Here is an 18,626-nt window from a genome sequence, read left to right as displayed (position 1 = left end):
ACACAGGGAGAGTACGAAACATGACTGGACTATGGTCTTAAAAAAAGACAAACAACACGGATTGGAAGTGTTTGGAAATACTGGTTAATTAGATCCAATATTCATTTTTATTTGGCTTTATTAAAGGTAATTACAGGTATCCAGTCATAGCGCAGAAAACACGCAAGGCCGTTGGACCACACACACAGGAATCACCAACATCTGGTTATTCTCTAAATTATAGCTTGTATGTACCTCATGAATAAATATTATGCACTGCTGTTGCTCAGATGTTGCATTCTTTTCCAGGGCTTGTTTAATATGGTTGTAGAAGTGCCTCGTTGGACAAATGCTAAAATGGAGGTGAGTTCTTGTGGTATAGAATAGAGCTCCTCCAGTGCAGAAGAAGGTGACTCAGCCCATTGAGTTTCCACCGAACCTCTGAAAGAACACTCCACCAGGCCCACTACCCTGCCCAATCCCTGTAGCCCCGCCTAACCTGCACATCGTTGGGCACTAAGGGGCAATTATGCATGGCTAATCCACCTGGAGTGTGGGAAGAAACTGGCGCACCCTGAGGAAACCCACGCACACACTGGGAGAAAGTTCAAACTCCCAAGGCCAGTGTTGAACCCAGGTCCCTGGCGCTGAGGCAGCAGTGCCAACCACTGCCACCGTGCCGTCCCGTTTATCAGCTTCAGTAAAATTAGTGGTTATCGAGATCGATAGTGCAGAGTAGCTGATGATTCAATGGAAACTGGTGTCCCTCTTGCTAACTAACAGAAACTTGAGCCAACTGGGATATGAAATTTAATTGAATCGAGAAACGTACAACATTGGAGGCACACCACTTGGCCCATCATATCAACACTGGTTCTTTGAATGGGTGGGGTTCCTGGATTACACGGACAGGGTGGAGGTGTGGGCTTGGGTGGAGTGCTCTTTCCAAGGGCCGGTGCAAACTTGATGGGCCGAATGGCCACTCTCTGCACTGTAAATTCTATGATTCTATGATATCCAATTAGTCCCACTTCCCTGCTCTTTCTCCATAACCTTGCAAATTCTTTTTCAATTATTTATTTAATTGCCTGTTGAATCTACTACAGGCAGTGCATTCCAGCTCAAAAATATTTGTGGTGTAATATAATTTCTCAGATTTTTGGCTGTATTGAAAATCTTGTTTACAAAAGCATAAGCCATTCCTTGTTTGTCAGTTTGTGATCACAATACAGGGTGGCCCGCCCACCATATTTACATGAATAATCATGGGTCAGTTAGGCTTGTTATCAAGCCAATTGATTCTGCTAAAACACTGCCCGCGTCACTAAATGTTTGGTGCGGGCAGCCTGGCGGGAGCGGGAAGCACAATTTTTAAACTTAAATATTTAATGGGTGGGAAGGGAGACGGGTTTGCTCTTTGGCCGTTGCCCTTTGGCGATCAATGACAGCTCTCCATGGATGGAAGACCCCCCTCCCGCTTTCCTTCCTTCCTTCCTACCGTAAACCTTTCAGGGTATTATCCCATTTGAAGTCCTTCAAACTTACCGTGCCGCTGTTCCTGATTCAAACATATAATTTAATAGAAATAAACCCAAATGGCTGGTTCATGCACCAAAATTTATTTTTTCTAGAATATTGCTCAGCATACCATTTGCATTGGCTTTAGATTTCTGTCACTCGTGTTATGAGTATCCTGTGTTAGCATGGTTTTATTCGAGTATTTTGAAATGCATTATAAAAACTAATAGAAAGCAGGAACTTGCATTTATATAGAGCCTTTCACATCTTCCAGATGCCCCAACTCTCATTGTGGCGAATGATGTGGTTCTGAAATGTAGCCACTGTTGTAATGTGGACAGATGCGGCAGCCACCTGTGTACACAGCACCCTGCGAACAGCAATGGGATGAGGGCCAAATGGTCTGTTTATGGTGATGTTTGCTGGTCAATTCGCTGGGAGAACTACCTGTTCTTCCTTGAATTTACTCATGTGATCTTTGAAGTCCATCTGAGCGGGCAGACAGGAAAATCATAAAATGCGCATATAAAATAAAATATAAAGTTCGCAGGAACGTTTTTCATTCTGTAATTGTAACATTTTTTTAAAAAATGTTTTCCAGATTGCAACAAAGGTTCCTCTAAACCCAATCAAGCAGGATATGAAAAATGGGAAAATGCGATATGTGGCAAATATCTTTCCTTATAAGGGTTATATCTGGAACTATGGAGCACTACCTCAGGTTAAAAAAGATGAAATTTTGTGAACTTCTCTTTGGATATTACGGTTTGTTGCCTATTTGGTAATTAACTGTTTTGGAGTTCCATGGAATAAATGCTTCAACTGTGTGTGGTACTGAACGATGTGGACAGGCAAGGGCCAGGTTTGATCTATGGGCTATTTTGAGTTAGTTCTATTGTAATTGATCCTGCTCTCCTCAGCTAAGAGGAGAAAACCTGCAGCCTCCTACTCCTGATTGTCACAGTGGCCACTGATACAAAATACATGTGTGTGGTAGTCTTGCCTCCAGTCCACCATACTTGTTCTTTGATCAAAGCTTATCTTCCATAAATGTTGTTCTCACCACCCTTAAGCTTTTAGAACTATGGTTTGGATGTTGTTTCATTTTGCCAAATTATTCCAAATGCTCTGTAAACCTAGTCTCATTCTGAAGAACGTCCCTATTGTGAACGAAAACTCAGGGGAGTGGGTGGTTTACTATGCCGAGTATGGAAAATCACACGATTGTCCATCAGTATCAAACACACTGAGTATGAAACTCCTGGGAGACTGAGTGATTCGCTCATTCCGAATGTTGGGTCATTTCGGAAGATTGTCCAGAAGGTGAATTATCTTTAAGGAGTGAAGAAGGCAGAAGCAAAAATGGTGGCCAAATTCTTTTCCTCTTCAAGTCATTTTCTCTTGTGTGCACACACCTTAGATTGGAATGTTTTTATACTTTAGTTAATTAGACACTATTTTTAGTTCCTTGCCCATGCCTTAATTTTGCTGTTACCACTTCTTATTAGTCCAATTTTTAGAACACCAGTGAGTGCAAAGAGAAAGGCTCTACTGACTATCGGGGAAGGGAATAGGCTGCTGTCACTGGCACGTGAATCAGAGATCACTCTGATCCCATAGCGACATTGAGAGGAATAGTATCAATCAAAGGAAGGTTAGCAACAAAATTGGAAACAGGGGAAATGCAGGTAATGGAAAGGTAGGAAGAATATTAAAGGCAACAAAATGGTTGAGGGGCTCTTGGAATTGCAGAGAATGCAAATGTGAGGGCAACTGAGCTTACTCTTTAATTTACATTTGTTTCAAAATATTACACTGGAATGATTATTATGTAATGGGGCCAAAGATAGAGAAGCGTATTCTATTCTTCAGTCCTAATGTCTTGTCAAATTTGCTTTTAGTTTGTTCTCGGAATGTGGCCAGTTGTGGCAAGGCTAGATTTATTGTCCAACCCAGTCCCTGTGCTGAAGGCATTCCATACTGGCATAAGTTAGGGATTTCAAGGATATTGGACCAGCGACAATGAGGGAACTATGATTTGCATCCCAAGTCAGGATGGTATGTATGTGAGTTGCAAGGAAACTTGAAGGTGATATTCCTACAACAGTGATGCTCTTGACCTTGGCAGTAGATGCTGTAGAAAGGAACACACTGTTGAAGTAAGTTTGATGAGCTGCTGTAGTAAATGTTTTATATTGTACTTAGTGTCAGCACAGAGTGCTGGCGACCCAAGGGGTGGATTTTGAGTCCTGTGATAGACGCTTCCTGAATGATGTTAAGCTTCTTGGGAGTTGTGACTGCACCCATTCAGGCAAGTGGAGAGAATTCCATCACATTTCCAGCATATGTTTTATGAATGGTGGAGAATATTTGAGAGGTCATTAGGTGAATCACAAAGTGCCAACTGTCTGCTCTTCTCTAGAAGTCATGGTATTGTTACAACTAGTCATAAACACACTGGCACAAATGGGAGACCTTCAAATGTAATTAAATGAAACTTTGTGAACTGGAGCACGGATCTACCTATACTTTCCCATAGAATCCAATATTCTTGGGCCCACTCTGAAGTGTAACAAGCATTGGTCCTCAACCATGACAGCATTCTTTTCAACCAGTTTGGAAGGGGAAATCTGATGGACTCCTCTTACAACCACAGACTGATTTTAGGCTTCACCCCCTAAAGCTATTAGAAGAGGAAAGGTTGTTAATGGAGCAAAGTGACCGTTAAGCAAAGGAGATAAGAGAAAGGAGGACAGGACATAGGGAATGATGGATAAGAAACAGAATCAGGAGTAGGCCATTTGATTCCTGAGCCTGCTCCACCATTCAATAAGATTGACTGACCTGATCAGGTCCAATTCCATTGCTCAGTCTGTTCCCCGTAATCCTTGACTGGTTCAATGGCTTTTTTTATAGTTTTTGAGGGAACTGGTTGTTTCCTTTTGTCTTTACAATGTTTTTGTGTCATGGTATATATTTGATAGGTGTTTATGGCCCATAATGTACTGGTTCCCCAGCATCGCATTTAGTGGTTACCCCAATAATGCGCTGGGGTGTCCCTCTTGGAGGTTCTCACATAGGGGTTTACCCGAACTGAGCTGGGAACCGTCCAACAGAAGGTGATATTCCTACAACATTGATGCTCTTGACAGATTTAAATTGCTAACTTTGGATGGTTCTGCCAGTTTTACTCTGATAGTTACTCGGAAAAAGTTAAGAGGACAAAAATTATTTCTACTTCCAGAGTAACTATTTAAAAAATCCAGACCCCAGCTTTGCTTGGGATACCCCTCACGCATACAATCCACTAGGGGATACACCACACCACACTTCCCCAGCCTGACCTGACCCACCCCACACCCCTTCTGGACTGACCCCTCTCGTCCTGGACTGACACCCCCCCCATTCCTGGATTGACTGCCCCTCCTGGACTCAGCCCCCCGCCCCCCCAAGTCTGAAAACACCCCCCTGGACTGCAGACTCCTCTGTTGACCCATCTCCGGACCAACCCCGACCACCTTCTCGAGTCCGACAACACCCTCCCACCCCCCATCCCTCCCCTCCAGTTCGACCAGATCCCCTCTCCAGACTGACCCCCTCCTCGAACCTTAAAACTTACCTATTCCCTTTAAATTTTCCCTTTAAACATCCCCTTTATGGCAGCTACTGTCACAAAACGCGGTAGTGACTTACTTCTCTGTGCCCCGGTTACTCCACGCTGGTGCAGCTGAAGGTGTGCTTCGCTGCTCCTGTCTCACGCAGCCCGAGTGTGGATGTTTGGGTGAGACGAGGTCTTTGGAATCCCAGCGACAGTTAATCCGACGAGAGTGACAATCCGTCGGAGATTTCCACTCTGAGCAAGTTGCGGGCCGATATCAATTGGTTATTTTTCCATTCATGTGCAATTTGAACCAAACTACCTTATGCCCTGCATTCACATCATTTTCCTAATTTCTTACAGATAAGAGACAGTTTTCTATGACTTGGAGACCCAGCGGGCATTTTTCCATGTCCTGTGGATCCATCAGAAATGTTGTTGGGCTTCACTGAAACTTCAGACAATTATATAAATACTTAGAAAAGCAGATTCAGAAAGTAAAACTAAGCAACGTAAAAGTCAATCAAATTGTTGAAGAAGTGACGTGAGAACATTTTGTTCACACATCCCTACTTCACAGATGTTGCCACAGATGTTGAATAGGCTGGGATTCTGGGATTTTCAATGACGTTTTGCATTCCACGAATCAATTAGTTTTTCGATTAAGACTAAAACCAGTGTTGTTTACAGCTACACTAGGACATGCACTATGACTATTTGAAGAGCAACCCATTTTGAATTAAGTCTTTAACATCCATTTTTTATTTCCCCTAACAGACTTGGGAAGATCCCTGTCACAAGGATCCACATACAGGCTGTGCCGGTGATAATGATCCAATTGATGTCTGTGACATTGGGTCACGGGTTAGTTTTTCAAACAGTTTATTACTTAACCAAATTACTTTCCAGGAATCATGCTGGACCAGTATTCTATTGGATGTTAATATAGAGCAGGGTGACAAATTATTAGTCACCTAGAAGTTAATTAGTTAAAAGCAAATTTCTGCGGATGCTGGAATCTGAAACGAAAACAGAAAATGCTGGACAATCTCAACAGGTCTGACAGCATCTATGGGGAGAGAAGGGAGCTAACCTTTCGAGTCTGGGTGACTGTCAAATCGCGAGAGAACTGAAATTAGGGTCAGATTTATACTGTAGTGGGGAGGGGTGGGGTAGTGGGCATGGAGCATTGGGGCTGGATATAGGGGCAGTGATTGCTGGAGATTGACAAAGCCATGGACAAAAAAACAAAGGAAATGTAAATGGTGGTGATAATACTAAGGGTGCTGACAGAGGCACTTTAAGAGATTAGAATGTGTTAATGACAGAACAGGGGTAAGCAGTGTGTCAAAGGACAACTAGGAACAGGGAACAAATGAAACGAGTGGGGCGGGGGAAGGGAGACGATGGTGATGGGGAAACGGACCGATGGAAGAAATGAAAATGAATTGATAGAAATAAAAATGGGGCGAAGGTGGAGGAGAGAGTTCACAGTCTGAAATTGTTGAACTCAATGTTAAGTCCGGAAGGCTGTAACGTGCCTAATCGGATGATGAGCTGCTGTTCCTCCAGTTTGCGCTGAGCTTCACTGGAACATTGCAGCAGGCCAAGGACACACATGTGGACATGAGAGCAGGATGGTGAGTTGAATTGGCAAGCGCCAGGAAGGTCTGGGTCCTGCTTCCGGACAGATTGACGGTGTTCTGCAAAGCCGTCACTCAGTCTGCGTTTAATCTCTCCAAATGTAGAGTAGGCCGCATTGGGAGCAGCAAATGCAATAGGCCAGATTGAAGGAGGTGCACGTGAAACGCTGCCTCAGCTGAAAAGAGTGCTTAGGCTCTTGGATGATGAGTAGGGAGGAAGTAAAGGGGCAGGTGTTACACCTTCTGCGATTGCATGGGAAGAGGTTGAGGTTTTGGGGGTGATGGAGAAATGGAACAATGTATCTAGGAAGGAATGGTTTCTGCGGAATGTTGACAGGGGGAGAGGGGAAAATGTGTTTGATGGTGGCATCATCCTGGAGTTGGTAGAACTGGCGGCGGATGATCCTTTGAATGCGGAGGATGGTGGAGTGAAAGGTGAGGACAAACGGGGCCTTGTCCTTCTGGGACATAGTACATAGAACATACAGTGCAGAAGGAGGCCATTCGGCTCATCGAGTCTGCACCGACCCACTTAAGCCCTCACTTCCACCCGATCCCCATGACCCAATAACCCCTCCTAACCTTTTTTGGCCACTATGGGCAATTTATCATGGCCAATCCAACTAACCTGCACATCTTTGGACTGTGGGAGGAAACCGGAGCACCCGGAGGAAACCCATGTAGACACGAGGAGAACGTGCAGATTCCGCACAGACAGTGACTCAGCGGAGAATCGAACCTGGGATGTTTTCTCTCTACCTCCCTTTTTAAATAGTAGGATTACATTAGCTACCCTCCAATCTGTTGGAACTGTTCCAGAGTCTGTAGAATCTTGGAAGATGAGCCATTTCTTTGTTCCCCATCAGAAATTCCCCTACTTCTGACTGTAAGCAACCTACATTTGTCTTCTTTTTCTTGTTACATACCTAGAGAAGCTTTTACAGTCAGTTTTTATGTTCCCCACAAGCTTACTCCCTTACTCTATTTTTCCGTTCTTAATAAATCCCTTGGTTCTTTTTTGCTGAATTCTAAACAGCTCCTAATTCTCAGGCCTGATTTTTTTCCTAGCCAATCTGTATGGCTGTTCCTTGAATCTAGAAGTATCTCTAATTTCTCTTGTTGGCCGTGGTTTGGCCACCGTTACCATTTTATTTTTGCACCTGACAGGATTAACATTGTTGCAGTTCACCCATGCGCAAAGATTGCCATTGCCTATCCACCATCATCCCTTTAAGTAATGTCCCCAATCCATCATAGCCAATACCATCATCATTTCCTTTATTTAGAGTCAGGACCCGGGTCTTAGAATAATTGGGTTACTTTCCATCTTGATGAATAATTCTATCATAATATGATCGCTCATCCCCAAACCTGGCAGCTCCCCCTTATCTGCACCCTCAGTGATGCTGCTCTGTGACCGGGCCACGCTCTGCAGTGCTTGATTTCTTCCTGTGGGCCACGGCAGTCAAATTTGCAACAGCAATGTCCCATAAACAGCAATGAGATTGTGACAGAATTATCTACTTTTATTGATGTTGGTTGAGGGATAAATGTTGGCAAGAACTTCCATAGAATCCCTACAGTGCAGGCAGAGGCCATTCGGCCCATCAAGTCTGCACCAACCCTCTGAAAGAGCACCCTGCCCTCAGTCCACTCTCCCGCCCTATTCCCTGTAAGGCCACCGAACCTGCACATTTTTGGACACTGAGGAGCAATTATTTTGCATGACCAATTCACCTAACCTACATATTTATCTCCTCTTCTGAATAGTGACGTGACATATTTTATGCCCACTTAAGAGGACTGAGTGGGCTTCAGTTTAACACCTCATTGGAAAGACAGGGCTGCACCTCCTCAGAACTGGAGAAGCTTCAGTTGAGACTATGTGCTCATAAAATGAAGTGGAGCTAGAATTAACAATCTTCTGATACAGAAGTGAGATTGGTATCACTGAACTGCAGCTGGCACCTAACTAACTGAAGCAACGTTGTCAGCGTGTGTGCAACAGTTCAGAAACTGCATGTGTAAGATATAATTGCTGATAAATACTCTGATTATTGACATGCTTGCAAGCCCTTTGTTAACAACAGATTTGGCAGAATTCTCTAAACATGCCATGTTCCGGAAAGAAAGGGAAAACAGGACTCTCTCCGTAGAGATGGCATTTCCCGATCTCTCGCCAATAACCTCTTGAGGTTCATGCCCACATAGAGTGAGAACCTCATTTTAATGGATTTAAATAATTTAGAATATGATTAATCAGCCCCCCGCCCCCCCCCCCCCCCCCCCCCACCCGCCCGCCACATGATCCCCTCTCACTGATTATTCAAATAGTTTACAACAGCTTTTTTAAAACTAGATTCATTCGTAAAGGTTGGTATAGCCCCTAGGGCACTGCCCGCTGCACAGGTTCCAACTTCTCTAACCTGTGCCTGGGGACAGTCGCAGGGTGGGCCCTCTGGGGGGGGCTATATTGTCGGGGGGGGGGATAGTTTCCCATTATGTGTGGTGGAAGGAGAGCACAGAGGCCATTGAAGGGGAACTTGCAGGTGTGGGGGAGGGGGAGTGGGCAGTGATGCTATACTTCTGCATTGGTGGGGGTGGGGAGAGAGCCCAGTGATTATTGAGGAGGGGGGGGCAGAGAAAGCCTGATGACTGTGGGAGGGGAGGTCGAGAGCGATCCCAATGATTATGGGGGAGGGGAGTGAGCCTGATGACTTTTGGAGGGGGGTTGAGAGATCTGTATGATTATGGGGAAGGAGGGAGGGGAGAGAGCCTGATGATCTAATTGTTATGCAGGGGAGAGATCTGGATGATTGTGGGGAAAGGGAGAGGGGAGCAAGCCTGATGATTTGATTGTTGTGCGGGGGGAGGGGGGGAGAAGGAGAGGAACCCCAATGATTGTTCAATTCTGATCGTGGAGCACTTTAAACGTGGCACCCCGATCTCGGTGGAGTAGGCCTTGCCGTTGCCCCCCCCCACCCCCCCCCCCACCCACCCCCCCCCCCCCACCCCCGCGCCAGAGTGATTCAGGGAGGTTCACGATCTGGAGTGAAAACCGTTCTGTTCAGCTGGAGAGCTACACGCTAGTTTTCAGTCTGAGTCTGACGCTTTAGAAGAAATATGGCCACATTCTGTCCAATATTTAGCTACTGGTTATATCCGATGTGCCAGTACGAATTTCTTCCATTTTAGATGAGGGTAGACTGCTGTTTAGCCTATAATCTTTTTTTTTAACAAACATTTTATTGAGGCATTTATGGTTTTATAACAAAAGAAGATACAAATACAAATGTAAACATAGTTCAGTACGTAACACATCCTTCCATCTCCCACTGTTCCCACCTAATCGAGACAAAAAATAGCCTGACTCCCCCGCACCCCCTTATTGAATCTGCTGACAGTTCAGTTTTCTCCAAAAAAGTCGATAAACGGCTGCCACCTCCGGATGAACCCCAACGTTGATCCTCTCAGGGCGAACTTAATTTTCTCCAGCCTGAGAAACCCAGCCATGCGCTAAACCATTCCCCTGATTTCAGGGGCATCGAGTCCCTCCACGCTAATAAGATCCGTCTCCGGGCTTCCAAGGAGGCAAAGGCCAAAACATCAGCCTTTCGCGCCCACTGGACTTCCGGGTCTTCTGACACTCCAAAAATCTGGACTCGGCGCCACCCTCGTTTTTAGTACCATGGACATGACATCCTCAAATCCCTGCCAGAATTCCCTAAGCTTCGGGCATGTCCAAAACATGTGGACATGGTTTGCAGCCCTCCTGCACACCTCACACACCTGCCCTCCGCCCCAAAAAACTTGCTCATCCGGATCACTGTCATGTGTGCCTGGTGGATCACCTAGAACTGTGTCAGGCTGAGCCTGGCACATGATGAGGACATGTTGACTCTGCTCTGAGCATCCTCCCACAGGCCCGCCTCTAACTCCTTACCCAGCTCATCTTTCCATTTATGTTTTATCTCACCTATCTGGGTTCCCTCCTACTCCGTAAGTTCTTTATAGATTTCCAATACCTTCCCCTCCCCCACACCCATTCTAGAAACTACCTTGAGTTTAGGCTATAATCTATTCTACATAATGGATTTATTAACCAGAAATAGGATAAGTGAACAGACCTAATGGTTGGCACACTGTAGATTTACATGTAAAAGTAATGTGGGACACCTGCCATCCTCCGAATGATAGAAATATCAATGCATTATCATTACATTTTCATGTGTGAGTTTTAACTGGGGCATTATCCTCTTCTATTTCTACCAGGTATGTTCTTGTGGTGATGTTATTCAGGTAAAGGTCTTGGGAGCTTTGGCTCTTATTGACGAAGGGGAGATGGACTATAAAATCATTGCGATCAACCTTGAGGACCCGGAAGCACAAATATTTAATGGCAAGTTCAACTAGTGTACAATGTTTATTGCTGCTAACCCTAAGGGAATTACACTAGGTTTGACCACCTAGTGACTGTGGACCTTGGTGAGGGAGGAGAGAGGAGACGGACAGATGGCTCCAAGGTGACACTCCTAGTCATGGAAGTTTTGGGGATTCCTTTGTCGGAGCATTTAGAATCTGCAAGCCAAAATCAATGTACTGTTAATGATTAACCAGCCAGCCAGGCTCAATATTGACTGCTGGGTGTGTTCGTCTGTCACTGAGCGCTGAAATTCTCCATATATAGTTGCAGCCAGCTAATGCTATAAGGCCATGGCGTAACAGGTAATATGGCCCGAGTTGGTGGTGCAGCCAGAAACATACCTACGTGAGCTGTACACTTCACTCGCTTGGGGGTGACTCATTTATCCTGTGCCAAAGCGCCCTGGACTGGAGTAAGCAGTGTGCATCCCTCCAGGAAGCGATTGTGGACTTTCTATCAGGCAGATAGAATCTTTGAATGTTTAGATTTCTTCATTGGTTCAGGTTCTCCTATTCACAGTAATGGGTTTCCACACTAATCAAACAGGCAAAATTCTCCAGCCCCGACATTGGTGGGCATTGTCAGGGTGGTGGGCCAATGTTCGCCAATGTCAGGGCCAGAAGATCCCAGCCTAACGTAACAGCCAGAAAGGCTGCAGTGAAATTGCAGTTTAAGAAAAAATAGAAAGAATTGCAATGTGCTTACTGCCAGAATAATATAAAAAAGGTGTCAAAACGCAGGCCTTTCAATCACCTCAAAGCAGAGCTCAGAATGGTAAGCAGGGTTCTTTCCCCCTGTAGCCAGACTCTCACAGATAAAACCGGAAATGCGGTTGGCAAAGAGGGAGTTTCCATAAAGACCAGAGACAGGATAATGTTTTGGGTATGTACCCTTCTCAGAACAGCAGACTGAAAGATAAGGGGCGCGATTCTCCGACCCCCCCACCGGGTCGGAGAATCGCCGGGGGCTGGCTTGAATCTCGCCCCGCCGTGTCCCGAATTCTCCGCCACCAGAGATTCGGCGGGGGCGGGAATCGCGGCGCGCCGGTTGGCGGGAATCGCGCCGGTCGGCGGGCCCACCACACCCCCAGAGATTCTCCGGCCCGCGATGGGCCGAAGTCCCGCCGCTGTCAACCCTCTCCCGCCGGCGTGAATTAAACCACCTACCTTACCGGCGGGAGCAGGCGGCGCGGGCGGGCTCCGAGGTCCTGGGGGGAGGCGCGGGGCGATCTGGCCCCGGGGGGTGCCACCACGGTGGCCTGACCCGTGATCGGGGACCACCGATCCGCGGGCGGGCCTGTGCCGTGGGGGCACTCTTTTTCTTCCGCCTTCGCCATGGTCTTCACTATGGCGGAGGTGGTAGAGACCCCCTCCCCTGCGCATGCGAGGGGATGCCGTGAGTGGCCGCTGACGCTCCCGCACATGCGTCGCCCGGCGAAGACCTTTCGGCGCCGGCTGGCGTGGCGCCAAAGGCCTTTCCCGCCAGCCGGCGGAGCGGAAACCACTCCGGTGCTGGCTTAACCCCTCAAGGTGAGGGCTTGGCCCGTAAAGGTGTGGAGAATTCCGCACCTTTGGGGCGGCCCGACGCCGGAGTGGTTCCCGCCACTCCATTATGCCGGAACCCCCCGCCCCGCCGGGTAGGGGAGAAACCCGCCCAAGGAAAGCCAGCTTTCTATTCTGAAGAGAGAGGTTGTATCAAAAAGGTAATCTATCCTTTCTCTTACAAATGCTGGCAGGCCTATTTTGTATTTACTGCATTTTCAAAATTAAATCTGACTTCCAATCTGCAGTTCTTTTCCTTTTCTTTTTCATGAAGTCTGGCTTGTCTGCCAACAAATCTGGGGCTATTGAGGGACTGTTTTTGAGCAAACCTTACAAATAACTTTTGAAGTGTTTGCTCCATGTAAGACTGGGTGTGTGAGTACACATACGAAGGGCCTAATTCTTGCAAGCAGTAATCAGATGAAATGGCCTGCAATGCACACACAGCTGCCAGATCCCCCAAAAGAACGGCCTAGCAGGAGAGTGGATTTTGCCCATAAGCCATATTTTAATGGTCGGCTGCCACCTCCTTTAAGATAACATGGATCTGCCCTGTGGGCTGGGATTTTGCGGACATTCCCATGGAGGATGCGGCGAACCATTGGCCACCAGCAGGGTCTTCCAGTCCCATCGAAGCCCATATCTCGCCCAACCTTCCTCACTCAGGCTGGGCGAGACAGGAGCAGTGAAGCGCATGCCTGGCTGCATCGGTGTGGAGTAACTGGGACACAGAGAGGTAATTCACTCCTCCTTTGTACAGCACTAGCTGCCATAAAGGGGAGGTTTAATGGGACAATTAAAAGTTAAGTGGATCAGGCAACAGAGAGAGGTTGTGTCGGACCGGAGAGGGAGAAGGGTGGAGGGGGGCTCATGTGGAACCGGAGAGAGGAGGGGAGACTGCATGTGTGTGTGTGTGTGTGTGGGGGGGGGGGGGGGGGGTCAGTCAGTCCAGGGTGGACTATCAGAGTAAGTATCAGGGTAAAACTGACAGAGCCATCTGAAGTAAGAAATGTAAGTCGCTTCTGTCAGATGTTTCCCAGCCCAGCCCAACAATCCAGGGGACGTTGACGCTTCTGGGCAATTGCGGGCTAAACCTTTGCCTGGGAATTTCCGAGAGGAATCCCCCAGCGCATTACCCCCAAATGCAATGATCGAGAACAAGGAAGTTATGGGCCACTATTCTTTAAAACTGTTGCAGTGAAGGTAAATATGTTACATCACTGTAGTATTAAACTTTAAAGTCACAGCGAATTATAAAAATAAGAACGATTAGAGTAAGACAAATGTAAAATGATTTTCAGTAAGGCTTTGACTTCCTGCAACCCCTTCCATATGGTTAGTATCCCAATACTTAAAGACTGTGGCCAGCATTCAACAAGCCTCTCGATTGCTGTGTATAGCTCATTTGTTTTCATTACAAGCTGCACAAAAAGTCTGTATAAGCATCCTGTGAATGTGATACAAGTGTTGTGTACGACTTACACAGCATGGTTAGTGTGTGTTCAGCTGTTGCTATACACAGCTGGTTTTCAAAGGCGGTATTGGTTGAATACTGTGAGACTTAATGGCAGCTATGATAATGCTTCCTTTTCTAAACTGATTGAAGTAATGTTTGGTCTGAGCATGTATGTTTGTTTATACCAATCGAGAGCACTTAATAAGGAATTCACACTTAAAATACAACTGATTAAACAAAGAAACAGCTTGCATTTATATCGTGCTTTTCAAATCTCGGGTCATCCCAAAGTGCTCTACAGCTGATTATTAACTTTCGGAGTGTAGGTACTGTGTAAACAAATTCAGCTACCAATTAACGCACAGAAAGTTCCCACAAATAACAACAAATAAATGAGCAAATCATGTTTATTTAGTTGCCGTTGAGGGATAAATATTGGCCAGGAGACTGGAGAATGTCCCTGTTCGTCTTAGAATTGTGTGGTTGATATTGCTTATGTTAGCAGACAGGGGTTTGGTGTAACATCTCATCCAATAAATGGCACCTTTGACTGTGTAAAAATCTTCAGCATTGCACTGAAGCAATTGGTCTAAATGATGTGCTCTAGTCCTTGGAGTGGAGTTTGAATCCAGATTTAGAGATAGGCATACTACCACTGATTTAAATCACAGAATCCCTATAGTGCAGAAGAGGACCCATCGAGTCTGCACCAATCCTTCGAAAGACCACCCAACCTAGGCCCAATCCCCTGTCCTGGTCCTGCAACCCCTTCCTAAGGTGCGATTTAGCATGGCCAATCCACCAAACCTGCACACCTTTGGACTGTGGGAGGAAACCCGAGCATCCGGAGGAAACCCACGCAGACCTGGGGAGAATGTCTGTGGAGTTTGTAGTCACCCGAGGTCGTAATCAAACCCGGGTCTCTGGCACTGTGAGGCAGCAGTGCTAACCACTGTGCCACCATGCTGCCCACAATTGTTAATATGTGCTTTTAATTGTGCTAAACTGTCGTGGTTACAGAATAGTGTTTAAATGCTGAAAAGAAATCCGGATATTTCAGTCAATTGCCATATCCCGTCTGAACACCAAGCTATAAATGTTTGTTCATCTTTGAGAGTCATCGGGCGCAATTCTCCCATCGGGAGACTAAGTCCCGACGGCGGAGTGAAAACCGGAGTGTTTCACTCCAGCGTCGGAGGCCGCTCCCAGCCCCCTCTTCTCCCGCCCCCGGGTAGCTAGGAGCTAGCGCGCCGGGCTACGCGGCACCACGTAAATGACACGTCCGGCGGCGCGTAAATGACGTCACCTGCGCATGTGCGGGTTGCCAGCGCCAACCCGCGCGTGCGCGGTTGCCGTCCTCTCCGCGGCCGCCCCGCAAGAAGATGTCAGATGGATCTTGCGGGGCGGCGGAGGAAAGGAGGTCCTCCTTCAGAGAGGCCGGCCCGCCAATCGGTGGGCTCCGATCGCGGGCCAGACACCTTTTGAGGCCTACCCGGTGCAGGACCCCCCCCCCACCCACCCCACAGGCCGCCCCCCCCCCCCCCCCAGCGTTCCCGCGCTGTTCCCGCCGGCAGCGACCAGGTGTGGACGGCATCGGCGGAAACCTGTCGTGTTGGGCAGTCCGCTCGGTCCATCCAGGCCGGAGAATCGCCGCTCGCCGGTTACAAATAGCAAGCGGCGATTCTCCCACGGCCAGCAGTGATTCTCGCCGCGCCGTTTTTGGGGGTGGGTGGGAGAATCGCGTGCGGGTGTCGGGGCGGCGTGGTGGGACTCGCGCGGCACCCGGGCGATTCTCCCACCCGGCGTGGGGGGGGGGAGAATTCTGCCCATCATCTTCTAGCTCATGTTACACCATTAGGTTTTGGAGCACCATCAGCTCATGTTAAATTTGAGAACGTTTTTAAAGAAAAGATACACTTAACAAACTTAGGACAGTGACTTTTACAGTTTCACCCTCGGTTATGCATTCTGTTGAAGTGTAGGTCACAGGATTCACCCTCTCATGCCTCTGGTCCAGCATTGGTCTTTTTTAAAGTAAAAGACACAATGCATTAAAGCCATTTTTTCATTGAATGATGTTCAGGTGCGTTATGGAAATGTTGCTTTTATTATGAACTGCGTTTTTGATTTATAACCCACAGACATTGATGATGTCAGGAAATACAAACCAGGCTACCTGGAGGCCACTGTAAATTGGTTTAAATTGTACAAGGTTCCTGATGGGATGCCAGAAAACCAGTTGGGTTTCAATGGAGAATTCAAAGACCGGGTATGCTTTGTATTGAATAGTGTTCTTTGTAACTTCTGCAGTGTGGATGAATCATTGAGGAAGGTGGGGTGGATACAATAGAAGTTGCATGAACAGATTTAATGTTTAATCTCCATGTCTACCAATACCTGACTGCATTTCTTTTGTGATTCGCATAAGGCGTTTATCCTGCTCAAATTCTCTGAAAAGAAAAAAGACTGTGCGTGTGTATATTATGTAGGAAATGCCAGTTTCTGCACAGCAAATGAAATGAAATGAAAATCACTTATTGTCACAAGTAGGCTTCAATTGAAGTTACTGTGAAAAGCCCCTAATCGCCACATTCCGGCGCCTGTTTGGGAGGCTGGTACGGGAATTGAACCGTGCTGCTGGCTGTACCGTCTGCTTTAAAAGCCAGCTATTTAGCCCAGTGCTAAACCAGCGCCCACAAACAACAATTTGTTAATGACCAGATCATTTGTTCCTTAGTGATGTTGATTGATAGACAAATATTCACCAGGGCATCGGGATAACTCCTCTGCTCTACTTCAAAATAGAGCATGGAATTTTTTACTAACACTGTCAGGCAGATTTCCTCCATGTGCTAATGCCTTGTGCTGCCCTGTTTCGACTTCCCTGCTGGTGGGACTTGGAGAAGTAGCAATAGAATCCCAAAAAGCCATTGAGAAACCAGACGGAGCCTTGTTCTAGTGTCTCATCTGATTTACAGCACCTCCAACAGTGTAGCACACCCCGTCTTCGTACTGGAGTTCGAGTTTGGATTTATGTAAAGATTGGGACGTGAAACAGCAACGTTCTGAAACAGAAGCAAGGTTGCTACCCACTGAGCTACAAATCGCTTGACCAAGTGAAATTTCAAACAAGTTAATTAATAAAACAGCTTTGACAAAGAGTCGTCGGACTCGAAACGTTAGCTCTTTTCTCTCCCTACAGATGTTGCCAGACCTGCTGAGATTTTCCAGCATTTTCTCTTTCGTTTCAGATTCCAGCATCCGCAGTAATTTTTTGTTTATTTTAATTAATAATTTTCCTGGTTTATGAATTGATCATTATATGCAGTGGTATACTATGGCAGCATTTTTTCTTGAAACCTGGGGCATCATTCTCCGACCCCCCAGCGGGTACCGGAGATTGGGCGGGGGCGGGAATCGGGCCGCGCCGGTTGGCGGGCCCCCCGCTCAATTCTCCGGCCCGGATGGGCCGAAGTCCCGCCGAGAAATTGCCTGTCCCGCCGGCGTAAATTAAAGTAGGTATTTACCGGCGGGACAAGGCGGCGTGGGCGGGCTCCAGGGTCCTGGGGGGGGCGCGGGGCGATCTGACCCCGGGGGGTGCCCCTACGGTGGCCTGGCCCGCGATCGGGGCCCACCGATCCGCGGGCGGGCCTGTGCCGTGGGGGTACTCTTTCCCTTCCGCCTCCGCAACGGCCTCCACCATGGCGGAGGCGGAAGAGACTCTCCCCACTGCGCATGCGCGGGAAACTGTCAACGGCCGCTGACACTCCCGCGCATGCGCCGCCCGGGGATGTCATTTCCGCGGCAGCTGGCGGGGCAACAAAGGCCGTTTCCGCCAGCTGGCGGGGCGAAAATCCCTCCGGCGCCGGCCTAGCCCCTCAATGTCGGGGCTCTGCCCCCAAAGACGCGGAGCATTCCGCACCTTTGGGGCGGCGCGATGCCTGTCTGATTGGCGCCGTTTTGGGCGCCAGTCGGCGGACATCGCGCCGTTGGGGGAGAATTTCGCCCCTGGTTTTAATTTTTTTTTGCAAACTATGCCATTTACTTTCTATTTTTCTTTAAAACCAAACTCCAAACTGACTCCTAACTTAGCTCTCCAGCCTGCATAGGCAGAGGACAACTGCTGGATTCAACTTGTGAGGACTTTGCAGCAGCAACAAGGTGAATTGTTGCAGGAATGTCTACTTATCTTTCATTATCTTCCAGGTTGTTAGGTTCAGACACCCGGGGCTGGATTCTCCGATTCTGGGGCTATGTCCCCACGCCGGCGTGGGAACAGTGGGAAAAAATGGCGCAAAACGGTCACCGATTCCCCGTTTTGCTGGGGGCTAGCAGGGCGGCAGCATCGACCACCCAGCTGTAGCTGCCGATATGCCCCGGAGAATTAATGGGTCCGTGGCCGCGCATGTGCATGGCAGAGGCCGCTCGCAGACCCGGTGCGCAAAATAGTTCCCCCCCTGCGGCCAGC

General features: G+C 47.6%; 1 protein-coding gene across 2 annotated transcripts in view; it reads left to right on the top strand.

Annotated features, from left to right (window-relative positions):
* Positions 1 to 18,626, top strand: part of LOC140429714 (inorganic pyrophosphatase-like) — a 70,261-nt gene that overhangs the window by 38,355 nt on the left and 13,280 nt on the right. For both annotated transcript variants that reach the window (XM_072517045.1, XM_072517044.1), the window contains exons 3-7: positions 289 to 342; positions 2,099 to 2,218; positions 5,873 to 5,959; positions 11,011 to 11,137; positions 16,300 to 16,427. In XM_072517045.1, coding sequence (XP_072373146.1) covers positions 289 to 342; positions 2,099 to 2,218; positions 5,873 to 5,959; positions 11,011 to 11,137; positions 16,300 to 16,427 — 516 coding nt within the window. The remainder of the gene's footprint in view (positions 1 to 288; positions 343 to 2,098; positions 2,219 to 5,872; positions 5,960 to 11,010; positions 11,138 to 16,299; positions 16,428 to 18,626) is intronic.

The sequence above is a fragment of the Scyliorhinus torazame genome, chromosome 9 (assembly GCF_047496885.1).
Source record: "Scyliorhinus torazame isolate Kashiwa2021f chromosome 9, sScyTor2.1, whole genome shotgun sequence".
NCBI classification, from domain to species: Eukaryota; Metazoa; Chordata; class Chondrichthyes; order Carcharhiniformes; family Scyliorhinidae; genus Scyliorhinus; species Scyliorhinus torazame.
The sequence above is the reverse complement of the archived record's forward strand: the minus strand, read 5'-3'. Positions and strand labels throughout refer to the sequence as shown.